Here is an 18,484-nt window from a genome sequence, read left to right on the forward strand (position 1 = left end):
ACTGTTTATCTGCTGAGTGCAGACAATAAGGTCAGCATGCCAGAAATCATCAGGGAGCAGGAAGGGGCAGTTGGGGGGGGGGGGGGGGGGGCGGTCCACAGATCGCCCCTACTACTATTAGGAAGATACACTTGGTGTTGGAGCCACGTTTTCTGTAGGAAACAGCTGCCCCGGTCTACATTGTGTCCACAGCAGAACCAACACAATTAAACCTTAAAAATGGTGGACTTGACTTCAAAACTATTTATTTACACAGCACAAAATCACAACATAAGTCACCCCAAAGTGTACAAGTAAGTTCTAAGTTTGTTTTTACTATAGGAAGAAACCTCAAGCAGACAAGACTCATTGTGCCCATCTTCTTTGGCCATACTACCAACAACAAAATAACAAAACAAATCAACGTGCCGTTCTTAAATTCTTCTTTGCGTGTCATTTGAAATCATTTTAAATCTAATTGGACAGATCTGTGTCTGTTCTCATCATGCCACCATTTGTGCCTACATTTGTTTTCCTAGGCGTTGGAAAAGCCTAGGCATGTACCCTGTAAGACAGTAAATAGATAAGTCCATCGCATTTGTAAACACGATAACTCAAAAGCAACAAATGCTATCATCTTACAACTAACTAAATTAAAACAGCAGATAGCAAGGACAAACTCATTAAAATTTAGTTGACTTTGATAAACCAGATTAATTGATAAAGCAACTTTGTTTTGCCTATGTAATAGATGTAGATGTGTCTACCATCTGCTGGATTGTAAGTGAATGCTTTAGCAGCAAATGCCGTTGTCAGTGTAAGATAATGTACAAAATCAGAGAAATAAACCTTTACTTTCTGATCGTTTCACTGCGGCTACGTTCTCAAACTCTACCACACAACACAGCAGAAAGGATTTTGTATGAATGTAGCCGAAACAGACACGTCTTCCTTCTCTCTCTGTCTCTCTCAACATATCTGTGGTTTTAAAGTAGTTATATGAAGCTTGAAATGAGTTTGATTTGGTTTGGAGGAAATTGCCCTTCTGGTAACATTTTGAATGTCCAGATATGGAATTGTGTGACATATGTCGCCAAGGTCTGAAACAAGCTGTTTCAGGTAGAAAGTTTGCACAAAGTATGTTGATCTCTACATACACAAGCATAGAACTTGGAATTTTTTTGTGTATGTGTGTGGGGGGGGGGGATATTTCACATGAAACACAACCTGCATATAACGGTTAAAGATGAATAAAACCTGTTTTTGCAATATGTAGCCCCTTTAAAGTGTTGGGCACTGGCAGAAGTATGTGCACTTTTTTAGTGTTTAAGACCTATAATATACAGCGTCTCACCCATTATAATATTAAATAAGACAATGAACAAAAGTGTTCCAATTGATATAAAGAGGTTTAATTTAAATTGTACAAAAAACAACTTTGTCCAGCAAATGAACTCATACAAATGAAATATTATTAATTATCCAATTGTTAACAGCTGTCTTATTCTTTCTTGTTTTTTTTAATCATAATTTAATTTCCATATTTTAAATTCATTACAACAAGACGAAGTCCTTTGCCAGCTTGGACTATAGGCACAGGTGTCATAACATACAAATAGGCCCCAGGCCTCATGCTTAAATACTTAATTCATTACATTTCATCTCTCCTTCATAAAACCTCCTTTTTCTTTCTTTCATCTTGTTCATATACTCCATTCTTGGCTGCACATGTAAACCAAACTATTTCATCTTCACTGTAAACCCGAATGTTCAAATTAATTAAAAGGATTAAGTAGTGTAAACTCAAAGTTTTAAGAAAATGTTCTACTTACTTAAATAGTTCAAGTTTGTGTAGCATTGTTTTGCTTTTTTGAGTAAATTAAACTCAGAATATTTGATTGACTTGAACTAATTGTATAATTAAGTAAGCAAAACTTCAAGGCATAACTTAAGCATGGCTTAACAGAATTGAGTAATTATATATGAAAATATCTGAGTTGACTTAAAGACTTTAGCAGGGGTGGTGGCCAAGTGGTTCGTGCAATTGGTGGGGGTGGAGTCAATTCATTTCATTTCATTTCCCCTGCTAAAGTGTTTAAGTCAACTCAAATATTTTCATATATAATTACTCAATTCTTTTAAGCCGTGCTTAAGTTATGCCTTGACGTTTTGCTCACTTAATTATACAATTAGTTCAAGTCAATCAAATATTCTGAATTTAATTTACTCAAAAAAGCAAAACAATGCTACACAAACTTGAACTATTTAAGTAAGTATATAATGTGGAGTTGCGTCAGGAAGGACATCCAGTGTAAAAGTTGTGCCAATTTCTGCTGTGGCGACCACGAGTGAAAAACAACGGAGCAGCCAAAATGATGTACTTCTACTTAATGAAGACTTTAATTGTAATCAAGAGGTATAAGTAGCATATAATTGAAACTTTTAAGTTCTGGGAACATTTGACTTTTAAGGTTATGAACTTAAAAATTTTGTAGCAATTGATTACCTTAATATTTTTGAGTTCTGCTAACTTGTTCGGGTTTACAGTGTTCTGATTCATATCTTTGACTCCTGCTTCTTCACCTTCACAAGCCTTCAAACACACTTTCCTTAACAGGTTTTCCACTGCAGAAAAGCCGCTTAAGTTTCCTTATGAGCCTTTTAGATTCATGTTCCTTAAAAATAAACTGGAAGAAAAGCTGAATTCTGCGTTAACTGACTGGGGAGTTTAGGTAAAATTTAGATATTATTAAGTCCTGACTAATGAGGGAGGTGTCAGAGTCCCTCAGCAGGCCTGCAGAAGAGCCTGGTAGGGTTCCGATAGGACCTTGTAGCGGATCTTGGTGTTGGTGACGGCTCCGTGTTTCTGGCGCAGGTGAAGCCGCAGTTGGCTCTTGTGTCTGAAGTGCAGGTCGCATGTCTCACACTGAGAGGACAAGGGGATCAGACAGGATGTAGGACATCAATCATGTGGATTTAATACGTTTCCGTGACCTCAACAAGTTGGCGAGTTGTCCGGTTCTACGCTAGATGTGTTTGTGACTCACAGCGTAAGGTTTCTCTCCGGTGTGAATGCGCAGATGACTCTTCAGGGTCTGCAGGTGGCGGAAGCGGGTGCCACAAGTGTGACAGGGATATGGTTTCTCCCCGGTGTGGATCAGGACGTGAGCTCTGAGATGGGCGACCTAGCAGACAAACCGCAATGAGATCAAACCTCAAATGCCATCACATATTCACAATACAAGCAACGCCAGTGGTTCCAACGACGAAACGGAGTCCTCACTTGAACAAATCGAGCGCCGCACGTGTCACAGCGGTACGGTTTCTCTCCAGAGTGGATACGAGCGTGCGTCTTCAGGTTGGCCGGACGGTTGAACTGGGCGCCGCACACGTTACAGCGGTACGGCTTCTCACCTAGCAGAGAGATTACAAGGCGCTGGTTCACAGTCTGAAAATGTGGCATAAAGAAAGAGAACGCAAGACCTTATGCTCTCACCTGAACAGACACTCTTGGTTCCTCCGAGGTTACCAAGGTAACAGTAGGACATACAGCAGTTGTCAGGCTTCTGATGGGCGCCTTCTGGACAAGCGGGGTAGAGAAAATGAATATGATGCCTGTTTAAGACACTAAAATAGCTAATGCACATTAAAGGGATTTTATTTTCAACAAGATTGCTAAAAAACAGATAACGTTTGCAGCAAAAAATACCCCATACACAGACAGGGGCGGATCTAGAATCAGGTGAATTGGGCTACAGGGTGCAAAGGGGGGTGTGGGGGCATGGCATCCTGGAAGATTTTAAAAATCGAATGCCTTTTTTCCTGCATTTTAATACAATCTGAGAAGATAAATACTGTTTACTCATTGTTTATAATATACAATCTTTCTTTTAAACAATGAAAATCTTCAATACTTTATGTAGCAGCCTTCATTGGGAACATCCCACCAGTCTGAAAGTTCACTAGTCCAAAAGTTCAGGTCAATAAATGAATATATTTTGATGCCAAGTTTCAGTAGGCCGCACTACTAGCCGTATACTTCCATATGGTTTTTGTTTCGATTGAAAATATGTTTATTTCATCTGTGATGCGAGTGAATGTTACTTCAATAAAAAAATGTCACTTTGTTTTTAACTTCGCTGGTTATAAAGATGCACCATACAATGTAAATGTCATACACAATATTCCAGAATTAAGATTTAGGCATTTAATCCAACCATCACAGTTGATATTTGGCTTAATTTGGAGCAATTTATGCAAGACCTTTCCCATATTTTATTACACATTTGTCCACTGGCTCAAGGGGGAGGTTGCAACCCTGTCATCCCCCCTGTAGAGCCGCCACTGCACAAAGTAAATGAATCCTAAATACTACAGCCTATTCCTTTAAATGGAATATGCTTGCCACATAATCACATAATGTGATACTAACAGGCTAACATAAGCATGAAAACTCACTAGCATCACATGACGGGATGCAATGTCAAAGCACTGACATCAAACCTAACCTGTGTGTAACATATGTGTGGTGGCTGAGGACCAGAGCAAAGGGAGTGCCTTAAAGCGCTGATTCACAATGATTTTATCATTCACGTCTCTTGAAAACCTGCTAGCATCATGTAATGTGATGCTAAAAGGCTAACATTAGCATGAAAACTCACTAGCATTACATAATAATATGCTAATGGGCTAATGTTAGCATGAAAACTAGCTAGAGTCACACAACTTGATGCTAATTGGTGTCTAATGACACAAGATGCTAACACGCTAACTTTAGCCTGAGCTGTGTACCTCCATTCTGAGTAATGGGATTTATAATATGTTTACATTTTGTTTAGAATTTATTTACTGCACATTTTCAGGTAATATTAGATGCTGCATGGGGAAAAAAGATAACCTATTGACTAATTAACCTCAAAGATACAGATTTGGGCCTCATGGTGTAGATGTAGAATTATAGGATTTTGTGGATGTTTAGCATAAAACAATTACCTCATTTAAATGCAAAAGTTACATCTTGTAAATAACCAGTTTTGCATAATCTGGCCCCTTTAAATGCAATATTTTTACCTGTTCCCGCCCTTTGATTGGATGGCACTGTTTGGTGATCCACAGAGGGGGGTGACCACAGGGGAGGGGCTCGGCCAGAACCCTCGTAGCAGGAGTCCTGCCCCTGTCTGATGGAGGAGAGCGCCATTATTCTTATAGGCGCTAACCAAATCAATCACCTTATTTTTCCACATTCTTTTCCTTTAATTACCTATCAATCTGACCGGGCACTTCTCCAGACCTCGCCTCTGTTGGCGGTTTGTGCAACAAGCCCGCCCTGTCTGCAACGCATGGCGTGAGGCTTCGGGATTCCTCCGTGTCTTCTTCTTTCACCGTAGTTGCAGCACAGAGAGGGTTGAGGATGATGTATTTGTATTTTTTCCAGTTGCACATCTTTGGATCTGGTGTAGGATTGGCATCACTCTGGAAAAACAATAACAGGCACCCTTTACATTTCATTTTTCATCATCGCTCCTTATGTATGGACATGTCTGCAGGTTTTGCCATTTTCTGTCCACATCACAAGATCTCGACCGATATGGATTTTTTGAGGTGCTGATACCGATACCGCTATTAGGTAGTAACAAATTTATGATATGATACACACATAAAAAATGGCAGTGATTTTGAACATTTCATTATCAAACCCTCATGACAAAGAAATGAAACAGCTTAAACATGAACTTTATTTTAAATAACTATAAAGTAGCCAACTACCAAACAACCTGCATCAGCTGCCATCACTCAAGATTTAAAATGAATGGCAGCTGTTTGCTTTTCATCTGTCTCTTGGAGCTAATGTGACCAAGGGGTAATGGGGTCCCAGCCATGCTTGACAGCAAATGCTGTAGGAGTGCCATCCGCTGGTCAAACTTTGCAATGACACCATTTCCAGCAGCAAATGTCTTTTTCTGCATTATTTAGTCAGTAAAATAAAAACTTTCGCATAGGCAAAAATAAAACATATAATAATATCGGATGATATCAGCCAACTGATGCTTTTTTTTTTTTTTTTTTTGAGTTTTTACCACATGGTTTTTGCTGCATGTGTTGGATTCCGCTGGGGAGTTTGGCTGGCAGCTGGAGCGGGTAGGGCTGTCAGGAGATGGGGTCGATGTGCCCAGCAGGGGTGACCCAGGCTGTCCTTTCAGCACCTTTGACCCAAATTCATGAGTCGGGAAAGGCCCTAGTTTGAGTGAGGCTTTGCCATCTGCAGAAACCCTGCAGGAGAAACACAGGAGGTGCTGCACTGAGCTAGACACAAAAACACACACACATTCAGATGAAGGTTCCTCTCACCTCATCACCTCCACTGCTGGCAGCAAGTGTCCTTGATCTGGTAGATTCCCTTCTTTGGAGGCTGCTGTGGTTACGGACACCCTGGAGTCCAGCTCCAGTTGAGGGTGTGCGACACTCTCCCTGCTGAAAAATACATTTCCACAAATAACCACCCACATCGTCTCCGGTGCAATTGATCCAGGTGTTTCTGCACCTCACCAGTGCAGCTGCATGAAATCCCTGCAGGCATCAGCCGCATGGTCCATCTGCAGGTAGGTGGCCACAGCCAGCACCCCGGGAGCGGTGCTGGGTGTCAGAGGGAGGCGGGAGGTGTACATGAAGTCGAGCAGCAGGGAGACACTGGATGCGTCCAGGGTGTTGGGCAGCGACACAGTCATGAGCTGCTCCCCGCTGCCACCACGCCCATGGAGGAGAACCCGGCGAGAGAACAGTGAGTAGAAGAATCCGCTGAGAGGAAAAGATGAGAATGCATGAAAGGATATGGAAACAATGGCTTTGGTAGCAGAACACAGAAAAGGTGACCAGTTGGTGACAGACAGCTCAAGAAAATGAAATATATATATATATATATATATATATATATATATATAAAATTTACATGAATTATTAAGATCCTATTGTCTTACATACAATTTGTACATGTTCAATAAAGCCCCTCTATCGATCAATCAATCATCATCAATATTTACGTTTTAATGTCGTCTGCAGGAGGGCGTGCATGTGCGCATACATGAGCTTTTAACAAAGAGGTTGTATTTATACACAAACAAAACGGAGTTTGTAGCTAGCTAGACCAGCTTGTGACGTCACCATGCTAACGTCCATGAAATGTCTTGTAAATGACTCTAGAGGTGTTATTAGGTTACACAAACAGCGTTTTCATTTTAGAACTGTTTGCTCCTCTCGCTAGCTTTTACATAATATATGACAAGTTACACACAAACAAAACAGAGTTTGCAACTAGCCAGACCAGCCTGTGATGTCACCACGCTAATGTCTGTGAAATGTCTTGTAAATCACTGTAGAAGTGTTATCAGGTTCTAAAAACAGCGTTTTTGTCAGGTTTTGGCGCTGGACCTGCACAGAATTTGGTTTTGTCACCCAGTCTCCATCTGTTTCCCTCTCTTTGTCCTTCTGTCCGACCCTGAGTGTTTATTTACTGTTTCTTATTTAGTCATTCTGTGTTATCAAGTTAGGTTTTGAGAATTATGTCACACGTCAGCCACTTACTGAGTTCTGTTCTAGTTTAGTCTTTGTCTCATTTCCTGGTTATTCAGTCACTCTGTTTTGAGCACATTAGTCCCTCAGGTTTTTCTGTACTCTCCTGCCACATATTGAGTTCTCATCTAGTTTAGATCCAGCCTTTAATTTTCTGTTCTGTTTCTGCCTTTTCATTTGTTTATTCTTTCTCACATTTGTATTCTGGGTATCATTATTTCCTTGTTTCACGTTTGTTGTCACTCACTTTCCTCGCTTGCTCTGACACGCCCACCTGTCACTCAACTGTCTCATCCAGCCACGCCTTCTTCCCTGCACCTGCTTCTCATCACACCCCGATTAACCTCTGTATTTAAGTCCATGCTTTCCTCTGTTTAACTGCTAGTTCGTTGTGCATTCTGCCTCATTCCAAGCCCCCTGTATCCTGTCCTAGTCTGTGTTTTTGCCATTCTCGACCTCTGCTTGTCCTTGACCACATTTTTGCCTGAGCCTGTTAACCTGCTTCTCTGTGCCTGAACCCCTGCTTGTTTTTGACTACGTTGTTGCCTTCTCCGATACACCTGTTTGCCTGTGCTGGAACTCCGCTTGTCACTGACCACGCCGCCGCCTCAAGACGGTCTGTACCGCCGCCTGCCTGCTTGTGACCTTGTGTATCGACCTGAGCCTGTTTTTTTGGATAAAGCCTTTTTCTTAACCCACATCTGAGTCATGGATTTGTGTCCATCCACCCACTGCGCCTCGCCACCTCAGTCCCTGACAGTTTTCAGTTTTAGAAGTGTTTATTTGTCACTAGCTTTTTTACATAATATATAACAAAGAGTTACAGTTACACACAAACAAAACGGAGTTTGCAACTAGCCAGACCAGCCTGTGATGTCACCACGCTAATGTCCACTAAATGTCTTGTAAATCACTGTAGAAGTGTTATCAGGTTCCAAAAACAGCGTTTTCAGTTTTAGAAGTGTTTGTCGCTAGCTTTTTACATAATATATGACAGAGTTATAGTTACACACAAGCAAAACGGAGTTTGCAACTAGCCAGACCAGCCTGTGATGTCACCACGCTAATGTCCACTAAATGTCTTGTAAATCACTGTAGAAGTGTTATCAGGTTCCAAAAACAGCGTTTTCAGTTTTAGAAGTGTTTGTCGCTAGCTTTTTACATAATATATGACAGAGTTATAGTTACACACAAGCAAAACGGAGTTTGCAACTAGCCAGACCAGCCTGTGATGTCACCACGCTAATGTCCACTAAATGTCTTGTAAATCACTGTAGAAGTGTTATCAGGTTCCAAAAACAGCGTTTTCAGTTTTAGAAGTGTTTGTCGCTAGCTTTTTACATAATATATGACAGAGTTATAGTTACACACAAGCAAAACGGAGTTTGCAACTAGCCAGACCAGCCTGTGATGTCACCACGCTAATGTCCGCTAAATGTCTTGTAAATCACTGTAGAAGTGTTATCAGGTTCTAAAAACAGCATTTTCAGTTTTACAAGTGTTTATTTGTCGCTAGCTTTTTTACATAATATATGACAAAGAGGATTTATTTACACACAAACAAATGGAGTTTGCAGCTAGCTAGACCAGCCACTGACAAAAACAAAGTGACTTTTTAACCTCTTAAAATAGGTCAAGGTCAGCCATCTTTGAAGTTGTTCAAGGTCTGTGTCCCAACAATGTTGCCTGTGAATGTGAAGACTCTAGCAGTAATGGGACTGGACTTATGCTGAGCACAGACAGATGGATGGACGGACGCAAAGTCTTCGCGATACCCAATGGCCATATTTGATGGCCTTGGGTAAAAATGAGAGTGGCACAGAAGGGGGATGGTGGGGTGGGGTGGGGGGGTCTTACAGACCCGATTGTGTGTGCACACCAACCTGCAGGCCACAAGCACCGCACAGTGTGCACGCAGGTGGACAGTGCCAACAACCAGAGCGGTGTCTGTCAAAATGCTGCGGTGCCGGAGCTCATTCAGATTCTGCAGCACGTCCTTGGGGTGGCGTGTGAACTCCTTCACGTACCCCTCAGCCGTGTCGGCGGCTCGCATGACCCTGCATCCGTCCGCTGCTTCCATCACACTCATCTGTGTTGGACAAAAGGATGGAGGAAATACTTGAATTGTAATTGTTTGTGTGTGTGTGTCTGTGGATGGGATAACTCAAAAACGGTTAGTCAGAGATCCTTCATACGCTGACAAAAATCCTAACTTAAAAAGTTGTTTTAACTGGTAACACCTAAATGAATTAAGTTGTTTGAACTTAAGTTAGTAAGTTGTTACCAATTGAAACAATTCATTTAAGTTGGTTCAACTTTTCTCTTTTATCAGTGTATGTGGTGGGAATATTATTTGGACAGATATCTAAAAATGATTATATTTTGAAGGAGTTTGGTCCAAGATCAAGGAAAATATGTTTTGTTAATTGTTTTTTTTTTTTCTTCATATCTCAACAAGCAAGAAGCCACATATACACTCAACAAAAATATAAACGCAGCACTTTTGGTTTTGCTCCCATTTTGTATGAGATGAACTCAAAGATCTAAAACGTTTTCCACATACACAATATCACCATTTCCCTCAAATGTTGTTCACAAACCAGTCTAAATCTGTGATAGTGAGCACTTCTCCTTTGCTGAGATAATCCATCCCACCTCACAGGTGTGCCATATCAAGATGCTGATTACACACCATGATTAGTGCACAGGTGTGCCTTAGACTGCCCACAATAAAAGGCCACTCTGAAAGGTGCAGTTTTGTTTTATTGGGGGGGATACCAGTCAGTATCTGGTGTGACCACCATTTGCCTCATGCAGTGCAACACATCTCCTTCACACAGAGTTGATCAGGTTGTCAATTGTGGCCTGTGGAATGTTGGTCCACTCCTCTTCAATGGCTGTGCGAAGTTGCTGGATATTGGCAGGAACTGGTACACGCTGTCGTATACACCGGTCCAGAGCATCCCAAACATGCTCAATGGGTGACATGTCCAGTGAGTATGCCGGCCATGCAAGAACTGGGACATTTTCAGCTTCCAAGAATTGTGTACAGATCCTTGCAACATGGGGCCGTGCATTATCCTGCTGCAACATGAGGTGATCTCAGGATCACGTCACAGTATCTCTGTGCATTCAAAATGCCATCAATAAAATGCACCTGTGTTCTTCGTCCATAACAGACGCCTGCCCATACCATAACCCCACCGCCACCATGGGCCACTCGAGCCACAACATTGACATCAGAACACAGCTCACCCACACGACGCCACACACGCTGTCTGCCATTTGCCCTGGACAGTGTGAACCGGAATTCATCCGTCAAGAGAACACATCTCCAACGTGCCAAACGCCAGCGAATGTGAGCATTTGCCCACTCAAGTCGGTTACGACGACGAACTGGAGTCAGGTCGAGACCTCGATGAGGACGACGAGCATGCAGATGAGCTTCCCTGAGACGGTTTCTGACAGTTTGTGCAGAAATTCTTTGGTTATGCAAACCGATTGTTCCAGCAGCTGTCCGAGTGGCTGGTCTCAGACGATCTTGGAGGTGAACATGCTGGATGTGGAGGTCCTGGGCTGGTGTGGTTACACGTGGTCTGCGGTTGTGAGGCTGGTTGGATGTACTGCCAAATTCTCTGAAACGCCTTTGGAGACGGCTTATGGTAAAGAAATAAACATTCAATACACGAGCAACAGCTCTGGTTGACATTCCTGCTGTCAGCATGCCAATTGCACGCTCCCTCAAATCTTGCGACATCTGTGGCATTGTGCTGTGTGATAAAACTGCACCTTTCAGAGTGGCCTTTTATTGTGGGCAGTCTAAGGCACACCTGTGCACTAATCATGGTGTCTAATCAGCATCTTGATATGGCACACCTGTGAGGTGGGATGGATTATCTCAGCAAAGGAGAAGTGCTCACTATCACAGATTTAGACTGGTTTGTGAACAATATTTGAGGGAAATGGTGATATTGTGTATGTGGAAAAAGTTTTAGATCTTTGAGTTCATCTCATACAAAATGGGAGCAAAACCAAAAGTGTTGCGTTTATATTTTTGTTGAGTGTATTTATTAGCACAATATTTGTGATTGATTGGTATGAATGACATCACACAGAAAATATACCACCACAGATGTGTATATTTACTTGTACAGTTATATCGTAGTATGTGCAGCGTGCACAGTGTACATCAGCCTTTAGATGCCTTTACTGTTATTTTAATGTTCAAAAGTGAAACTAACCAGTATTCAGTTGATTAGAATGGATTTGTGAAGTATTTGCCTACCTTTGTGTTGTCGACAGAATAAATACGCTGGAGTGTCCCAGACACATCTGTTAGGTGAGACCAGCTCCCTGCTCGTACCTGCATGGCGGGAAAACAACAAGCATTAATTTCTCGTATTTGAACATAATCAAAGGATATTCTCATCCCACCAATCAATCAATGCAAGCAGCAAGGAGCCACACTGAGAAAAACACTTCCAGACTCACCCTGACCAGCAGGGACGAGAGATACGTGTACCACCCTGAGATCAAACGCCTTCTCTGTGCTCGGTCTACGATCTCCTGAAGACGGGGGCCTCCTCTGGGCAAAACTGTCAGGGTGGTCGAAAGGGAGGAACGCTTTATAACGTCGTGCAGGAAGCTCTCATCCAGTCAGAGCCGCTCATTTCCGCTTTCCTCAGTGGCCCACGTGAACCCTGGAAGCAGCGCAGGAAAACCCCTGGGCCTAGGCTCTGGGATCCAAGTATTTTTAGTGGGTTATTAGTTTTTCTAAACCCCTGTTGCTTGGAGCAAAGTAATGGCAGGAAAGTAAAGTGTGTTTTGAAAAAAATATGTGTGGGAACCCTCTGGGAAATGTGGTACGTGCTTGCTATCCAGAGATTTCCCCCCACCTACGCTTTCCGGGCAGTGACAGGAAACATCCCTGTCTCTTGCAGCTAATGTGACCAAGGGGTAATGGGGTCCCAGCTATGCTTGGCAGCAAATGCTGTTGGAGTGTGTCTGTGCCTCTCCAGGACAGAGGAAGCCATTCAGAAAGAAGCCGAAAGAAGAACTTATTGTGGCATAAACAGCTGCGCTTCCATCGCCGCAAGCTGTTACTTTTACAAGTCTGACTCATGAACACTCACTAACACTTGGCGGAATGGCCTCACTTGGCACTAAGGCGACACTTTCCGAGGACACGCGGGAAGGAAGCGAAAGTATTGCAGAGGTAGATGTGAGACAAAACTGATTGTCGCTTATGGGCCACTCCTACTACAGATGGGTGAAAAACAAGTTTGCAGCGGGCAGATGTGCAGGAACAGCAGCACATGCCCACTTCTCCGAACGCATCCTGCAAAGTTGCTCAGAGACATAAAACGCCCGTGCAGGACATCCGCCAATAATACAGCAAGCAGGAGATAAGGAAGGAGGCAGTGGCAAAGGGGAGCAGTTACGGAGGGAGTGGATAAGGGGTCAGAGGTCACAGATAACAAAAAAAAAAAAGCGTAAAGTTGCCTCATCCTCAGGGCAACTTTGAGTTCACAGAGTTCATCGAGCGATTGAAAACTGCAAACAATGAACAGAGTTTGTCACATCAGAGTATTTCACACAGTGAAGAAAGATTAGACTGAGATAAGAGCTGCTTAGAAGAAAAAAAATGACATAAAAAATGTCTTAAAGCTGTGAGATCACAAAATCACATTTACTCACATTAAAGGCATAGTGCCACTGTTTTTTTTTATTATTATTATTATTATTCAAGTCATAGAAAGGATTTTCTTTGGCTCCACAATTTTATTGTTTAGCATTTAGATTATAGCATTTAGATAATAATATGATATTGCCAAAATGAACAAAATTAACCCTGTCTGGAAAGAATTTAGAATTTCACCCCTTGAGGGGGAGAAATTCTCTGACCAACATTTGGTAGATTTGGAAGTCATTTACAAAAAATCTTATGGATGCTAACATAAGATGGGTGACAGATAATCTCAAAACCTCACGCATGCGCACACGTGCTTCCTCCTGAAGTTACTCTGCATGATGGCGATGAAGTGAAAGACAATATTCACTATGGCATTCCCCCAGACAAATATGTCCTCTTAATATAAATGAGCTGTGACTTTGCAACATTTTACAAAAATAAACCAACATTATAATGCTTGGATTTCAGTAGAAAGATTGCACAGGGTGATCACAAAAACACTTGATTTGAAATAGCTATAATATCAGAAATTATTGGAATATGTTTATAAATATGGTGACCACAGATACATTAACTCAAAAACGTTTTTCTCACCCGTAGACTTTCTGTGCACCCCTCAATCACGCAGGACATGCTGCAGAGAATGTTTGGAATATTCTTACACACTGGTTGCGACAGTTGCATGATCTCATAACGTTTCCTATGATATCTGTTGGTATCACAGACACGGTAAACATCAACAAAAAAATCAAAAATCCATTTAATACCTTTCGAATTCAAAGAGGTTGAAAATTAAAATCATCACAAATGAGTGTGGCCTGTGTGGATAGATGAAGGGGGACTCAAGAAATTCAACAAAGAAAGAATTTTGATTGTACGACTCACAGTTCGTAAGTTATGACCCAAAATGTAAATTTGGTTATTATAGCACCACCATGAGGTCCATCAGTGCAGTTTTTGATGCGTTTCTCATGAATGCAGCCCAGTCTCACGCTTTTTTATTTTTGTGTTCCCGTCACGAAATGAGTCACATTTTCGTGACAGGAGCCCGAAGTAATAGATGAATTTACTTTTTGTGATACTATCATGAAATAGCGTTAGATTGGGTTGTATGAATGATATTATTCCTAGGTTTTGGGAAATGCTTGGGTATATACCCTGTAAAATTCACTGAGTGGATATATACATGGATACAGATTGTTTTGAAACTCTGCGCTATCAGACTAGCCACACTAGTATATCCTTTATTTTCCGGGGTATAAACTGCATATTTTTTTACTAGTTTGGGAGGCCCTGCGACTTATATTCAGGTGCAACTATACAGAAAAAGTGTGCTTTTTTTTTTTTGCACAAAATCCCAAATTAAAGAGCTCTTGATACAGGAAATAAGGTGTGACTTATACTCTGGTACAATTTGTATATGGGTTTATCCTCTTCAAAAAGGCATTTTTTTAACAGGTGCGATGTATACTCTGGAAAGTATAGTCAAAGATATTTATTTGCGCTGTCATGGCTAGCGGCCATGACTAGACTGATGTGATGTGCAGAATCCTGACAAAATTTTCCAAGGAACTTTCCTTTCTTGTGTTGGTATGTTGCACACCAAGGACCAGCAAGGTGTCCATATATGTGTAGCGGGATAAAGGTCCCGGGTCCTGATTGAAAAAACGTTCCAGCTAGCTTGGCTAACGGGGAATTCCCCTTTGGCTGACCTGGTAAAGGAATGGTCTTTAGTGCGAGCCATTCGGGGTTCGATCCCACCACCGTCCCGGCCACAAAGGTCCTTCGGTCACATATGGATTTCTGTAACATATGTAACGGAAGTCTACAAAGAGTCACTTCAGTGCTAAATATTAGCTTATTGCGGTGGAGTTTCCACATACACAGACTGACACTTAGCATGAAAAGTCTAACTATATTTAACCGTAAAAGCCAGTAAAACTGACTTTGTATTTCATTGGCTGGTGTGTCATATGCAAATTAGCCTTGGCAACATGACCATGTTTGGTTAGAAATCCTTTGGACATATGAATCGGAAGTAAAGTGTTTGCATGGAGTGGAGCGGGCGTGCGTGCCGCTGTGGTTTTGATTGTTTGGCTAACTTGTGTGCTAGGGGAAAAAAGTACGAAGGAAAACAACGATTAAGAAAACAGAGTGGGAGATGTAGGTCTCTGCAACTTCCAGGCATTGTGAGAGGAACGGATGGGGGACGGGAGGGGGTGGCTGAGGAAAAGTGAGAACATTACTAAACGGGTTCACCAATGGGCGGAAGCCATCGAGTCGATCTTGCTGAAGCCTGGAGGGACTTCCTGCACCGTAGCCCATCTGTCATTGTCCATCAGCAAACAGCCAGTACTGAAAGCTGCCTGTGCAGAAAAGAAATCCAGAGTTCTGAAAACAAGAGGTGATAGTGACATGTTGACATCTGCTTAGCTGTAGGAAAAAAAGAAGCAGGGAATCCCCTCATTACGTGGCAGAATTCCAGCAATCCCTGCTTCAATCGCTCAGTTGGTGCCAACATATTTACAAGCTCCAGAACTGAAAATCTATCAAGACTACATTTTTAATCAAAATTCTGTTTTAATGTTGTATATATATATATATATATATATATATATATATATATATATATATATATATATATATATATATATATATATATAAACAATATCAGGGGGTTGAAGCACCAGCTACTAGCTGTGCACAGCCTGAATTGACTACAGGAAGCCCTACAACTCAATGCCTCACACATGGATACAGGAGTGCTTGGCACTATACAAGGCTAACGGTGCACTGATAACCTTCATCAAGAACTCAATGGGACTGTGGAAGACGTAGCTGGAGACCAAGTCCAAGGCAATCGCACGAGTCACCAAGTGCGGAATACACCAAGGTGATGTACTGTCCCCACTGCTGTTCTGCATAGGCCTCAATTCCTTCAGCCAACTCATCACAAAGAGTGGCTATGGATATCAATTCCAGAATGGAGAATGGAGTAGCCAACAGCCATCTCTCAGGGAAAGGTGATCCAGACTGAGGGGGTGGAGTTGCCAGAAGGCAGGACAGGGGACATACAGGACAGCAACAATTACTTGTGAATCCCACAAGCCAATGGGAACCATGATGAATATGCAAGAAGGTCAGCCACAACCAAATACCTCCAGAACGTAAGACAGGTGCTGGGAAGTCAGCTCAGTGGTAGGAATAAGATCCAAGCCATCAATACATACCCCTTACCAGTCACCAGATACCCAGCTGGGATCATAAGTTTGCCACTGAGATAGCTGCCACTGATGTCAAGACAAGAAAACTGCTAACAGTGTATGAAGGTTTCCACCCAAAGTCCAGCACCCCGAGGTTCTATGAGCAAAGCAAGGGGGGAGGGTGAGGATTAGTGAGTGTCAAAGCCACAATCCAGTATAAGAGAAGGAGTATTCATTAATACATCAGTAAGATGGCATTCCGAGATCAACTACTACAAGAAGGTCTTAGACAGCTGAAGGCAGAGAGGGTGATAAGGAACAGGAGGAAACAACATCATGCAAGACTAAGCCCCTCCATGGGATGTACCATCAACAGATAGAGGAAGTGGCTGACATCAAGAAGACCTACCAGTGGCTAGGAAAGGCCGGCTGCATACGGAATAGAAGTCCCAGTGGGAGATGCCACCAAAGGTGGTTGAGAACGAGAGGGCTGAGGTTCTATGGGACTTCAAATTCCAGACAGACAAGCAACTGCTGGCCAACCAACCAGACATACTGGTGGTTGACAAGGGAAAGAAAACCACAACCATGATCAAAGTAGGAATCCCAGCTGACAGCAACATCAGAAAGAAGGAGCATGAGAAAATCAAGAAGTACCAAGGGCTGAAGGAGCAACTGGAGCAGATGTGGAAGGCAAAATCCAAAATGGTCCCAGTGGTAATAGGAGAAACTAGGAGCTGTAACCCCCAAACTGGAAGAATGGCTCCAGCAGACTCCAGGCACAACATCGGCGGTATCTGTCCAGAAGAGTGCAGTCCGAGGAACAGCCAAGGTCAAACCGATCCCTCAAACTCCCAGGCCTCTGGTAGAGCACCCAAGCTTGAGGAACACACATATCACCCTCCCCAGGGGGTGACAGGGAGAAAGTGTATATTAAACATTAAAACAAATTAAAACAACTGTGTTTTCCCTGTTGTTATTTGCAGAAAAAACAATAATGACAATATTTTTGACACTAATGAGAAATTCTGAATAACCATTCTATAACAATATAGCAAAATCTGCTAATATTAGTTGCACCACTTGCTTGCCTTCTTTCCAGTATTTATTGATTTGCTGATGCTGAGCGTGCTTTAAATGAAATGTAGCAAATTTGTGTAATCTAAAAGATTATTATCATTATTATTATTATTATTATTATTATTATTACTACATTATAATTAAATTAATTCTAAGCACAAAAAGTTAAAGGTAATTAATAAGACTGTACAATGCTGTTGTATATTATTAAAATATAAAAGTTATTTTCAAATAAATTAACAATCTGCATTGTAAATGTATGTTATAAAATCTCCATGGTCAAATTATTGTATTCCTTTTTTGTACAAATACAAATACATTGCTATGCCATACTCTATAACTCTCTGCATTTTTATAATCTGATAAATAATAATTCATAAAATACAGTGTAACACAGCAGACATGGGGTCAAATACTTTGCATTGTGTTTAAATACAAATACTTTAGATTTTCGAATTCCAAATACAAATACTTTGTACTTTTTCCAATACAAATACTTTAGATTTTGAGTATTTCAAATACAAATACTTTCTATGAACTATAAACAACAAATCAACACAAAAACTGATAAACCGGTGACAATTTATTGTGAAAATAGCATGACCAAATACTATTGATAAGTAAAGGATTGAATGTTTTATCACAAATTCACTAGTATAATATCACAGGCAATAATCAAACTATCACAATGTATATTCAACACGGTGTCACAGAGATTCCCAAGTTTGAAAAGTATTTGAAAAAGTATTTGCAAAAGTATTTGGAAATACTTGGAATTGGAGATGTATTTGAAATACAAATACAAATACTTTGAATTCAAAATCAGAAAATACAAATACAAATACTCCGAAAAATGTATTTAAGTACTTTCAAATACAAATACTTTTGTATTTGGCCCCATGTCTGTAACACAGCAAAACAAACCAACTGGATCGAAAGCAGTCACTGTCTGTCTGTGTGGTTG

At 41.4% G+C, this 18,484-nt stretch overlaps 1 protein-coding gene across 2 annotated transcripts; it reads right to left on the minus strand.

The window, feature by feature from the left end:
* Positions 1–1,369: 1,369 nt before the first annotated feature.
* bcl6b (BCL6B transcription repressor) lies at positions 1,370–12,135 on the minus strand. Of its 2 annotated transcripts, none has more exons than XM_034164755.1 (12): positions 12,037–12,135; positions 11,831–11,908; positions 9,429–9,634; positions 6,526–6,774; positions 6,328–6,450; positions 6,057–6,249; positions 5,240–5,451; positions 5,050–5,156; positions 3,476–3,556; positions 3,263–3,393; positions 3,027–3,164; positions 1,370–2,905 (listed from the first exon to the last, which is right to left on the minus strand). In XM_034164755.1, the coding sequence occupies exons 3-12, from the start codon at positions 9,632–9,634 to the stop codon at positions 2,765–2,767; spliced, it is 1,581 nt and encodes a 526-aa protein (XP_034020646.1). In that variant the 5' UTR covers positions 11,831–11,908; positions 12,037–12,135; the 3' UTR covers positions 1,370–2,764. The 2 variants fall into 2 exon arrangements, with proteins under 2 accessions (XP_034020646.1, XP_034020645.1); XM_034164754.1 differs by having other exon boundaries at positions 3,476–3,559.
* Positions 12,136–18,484: the final 6,349 nt, after the last annotated feature.

This window comes from Thalassophryne amazonica, chromosome 23 (assembly GCF_902500255.1).
Source record: "Thalassophryne amazonica chromosome 23, fThaAma1.1, whole genome shotgun sequence".
Classification (NCBI taxonomy): Eukaryota; Metazoa; Chordata; class Actinopteri; order Batrachoidiformes; family Batrachoididae; genus Thalassophryne; species Thalassophryne amazonica.

What these genes read in the sequence shown, in the direction of transcription:
- bcl6b (XM_034164754.1), bottom strand. Translation starts at nt 9,634, where the DNA reads ATGAGTGTGATGGAAGCAGCGGACGGATGCAGGGTCATGCGAGCCGCC. An exon ending in CCAGCAGTGGAGGTGATGAG is followed by an intron (nt 6,250 to 6,327) that starts GTGAGAGGAACC and finishes TTTCTCCTGCAG; the next exon opens with GGTTTCTGCAGATGGCAAAG. An exon ending in GCGGCGCTCGATTTGTTCAA is followed by an intron (nt 3,165 to 3,262) that starts GTGAGGACTCCG and finishes TTTGTCTGCTAG; the next exon opens with GTCGCCCATCTCAGAGCTCA.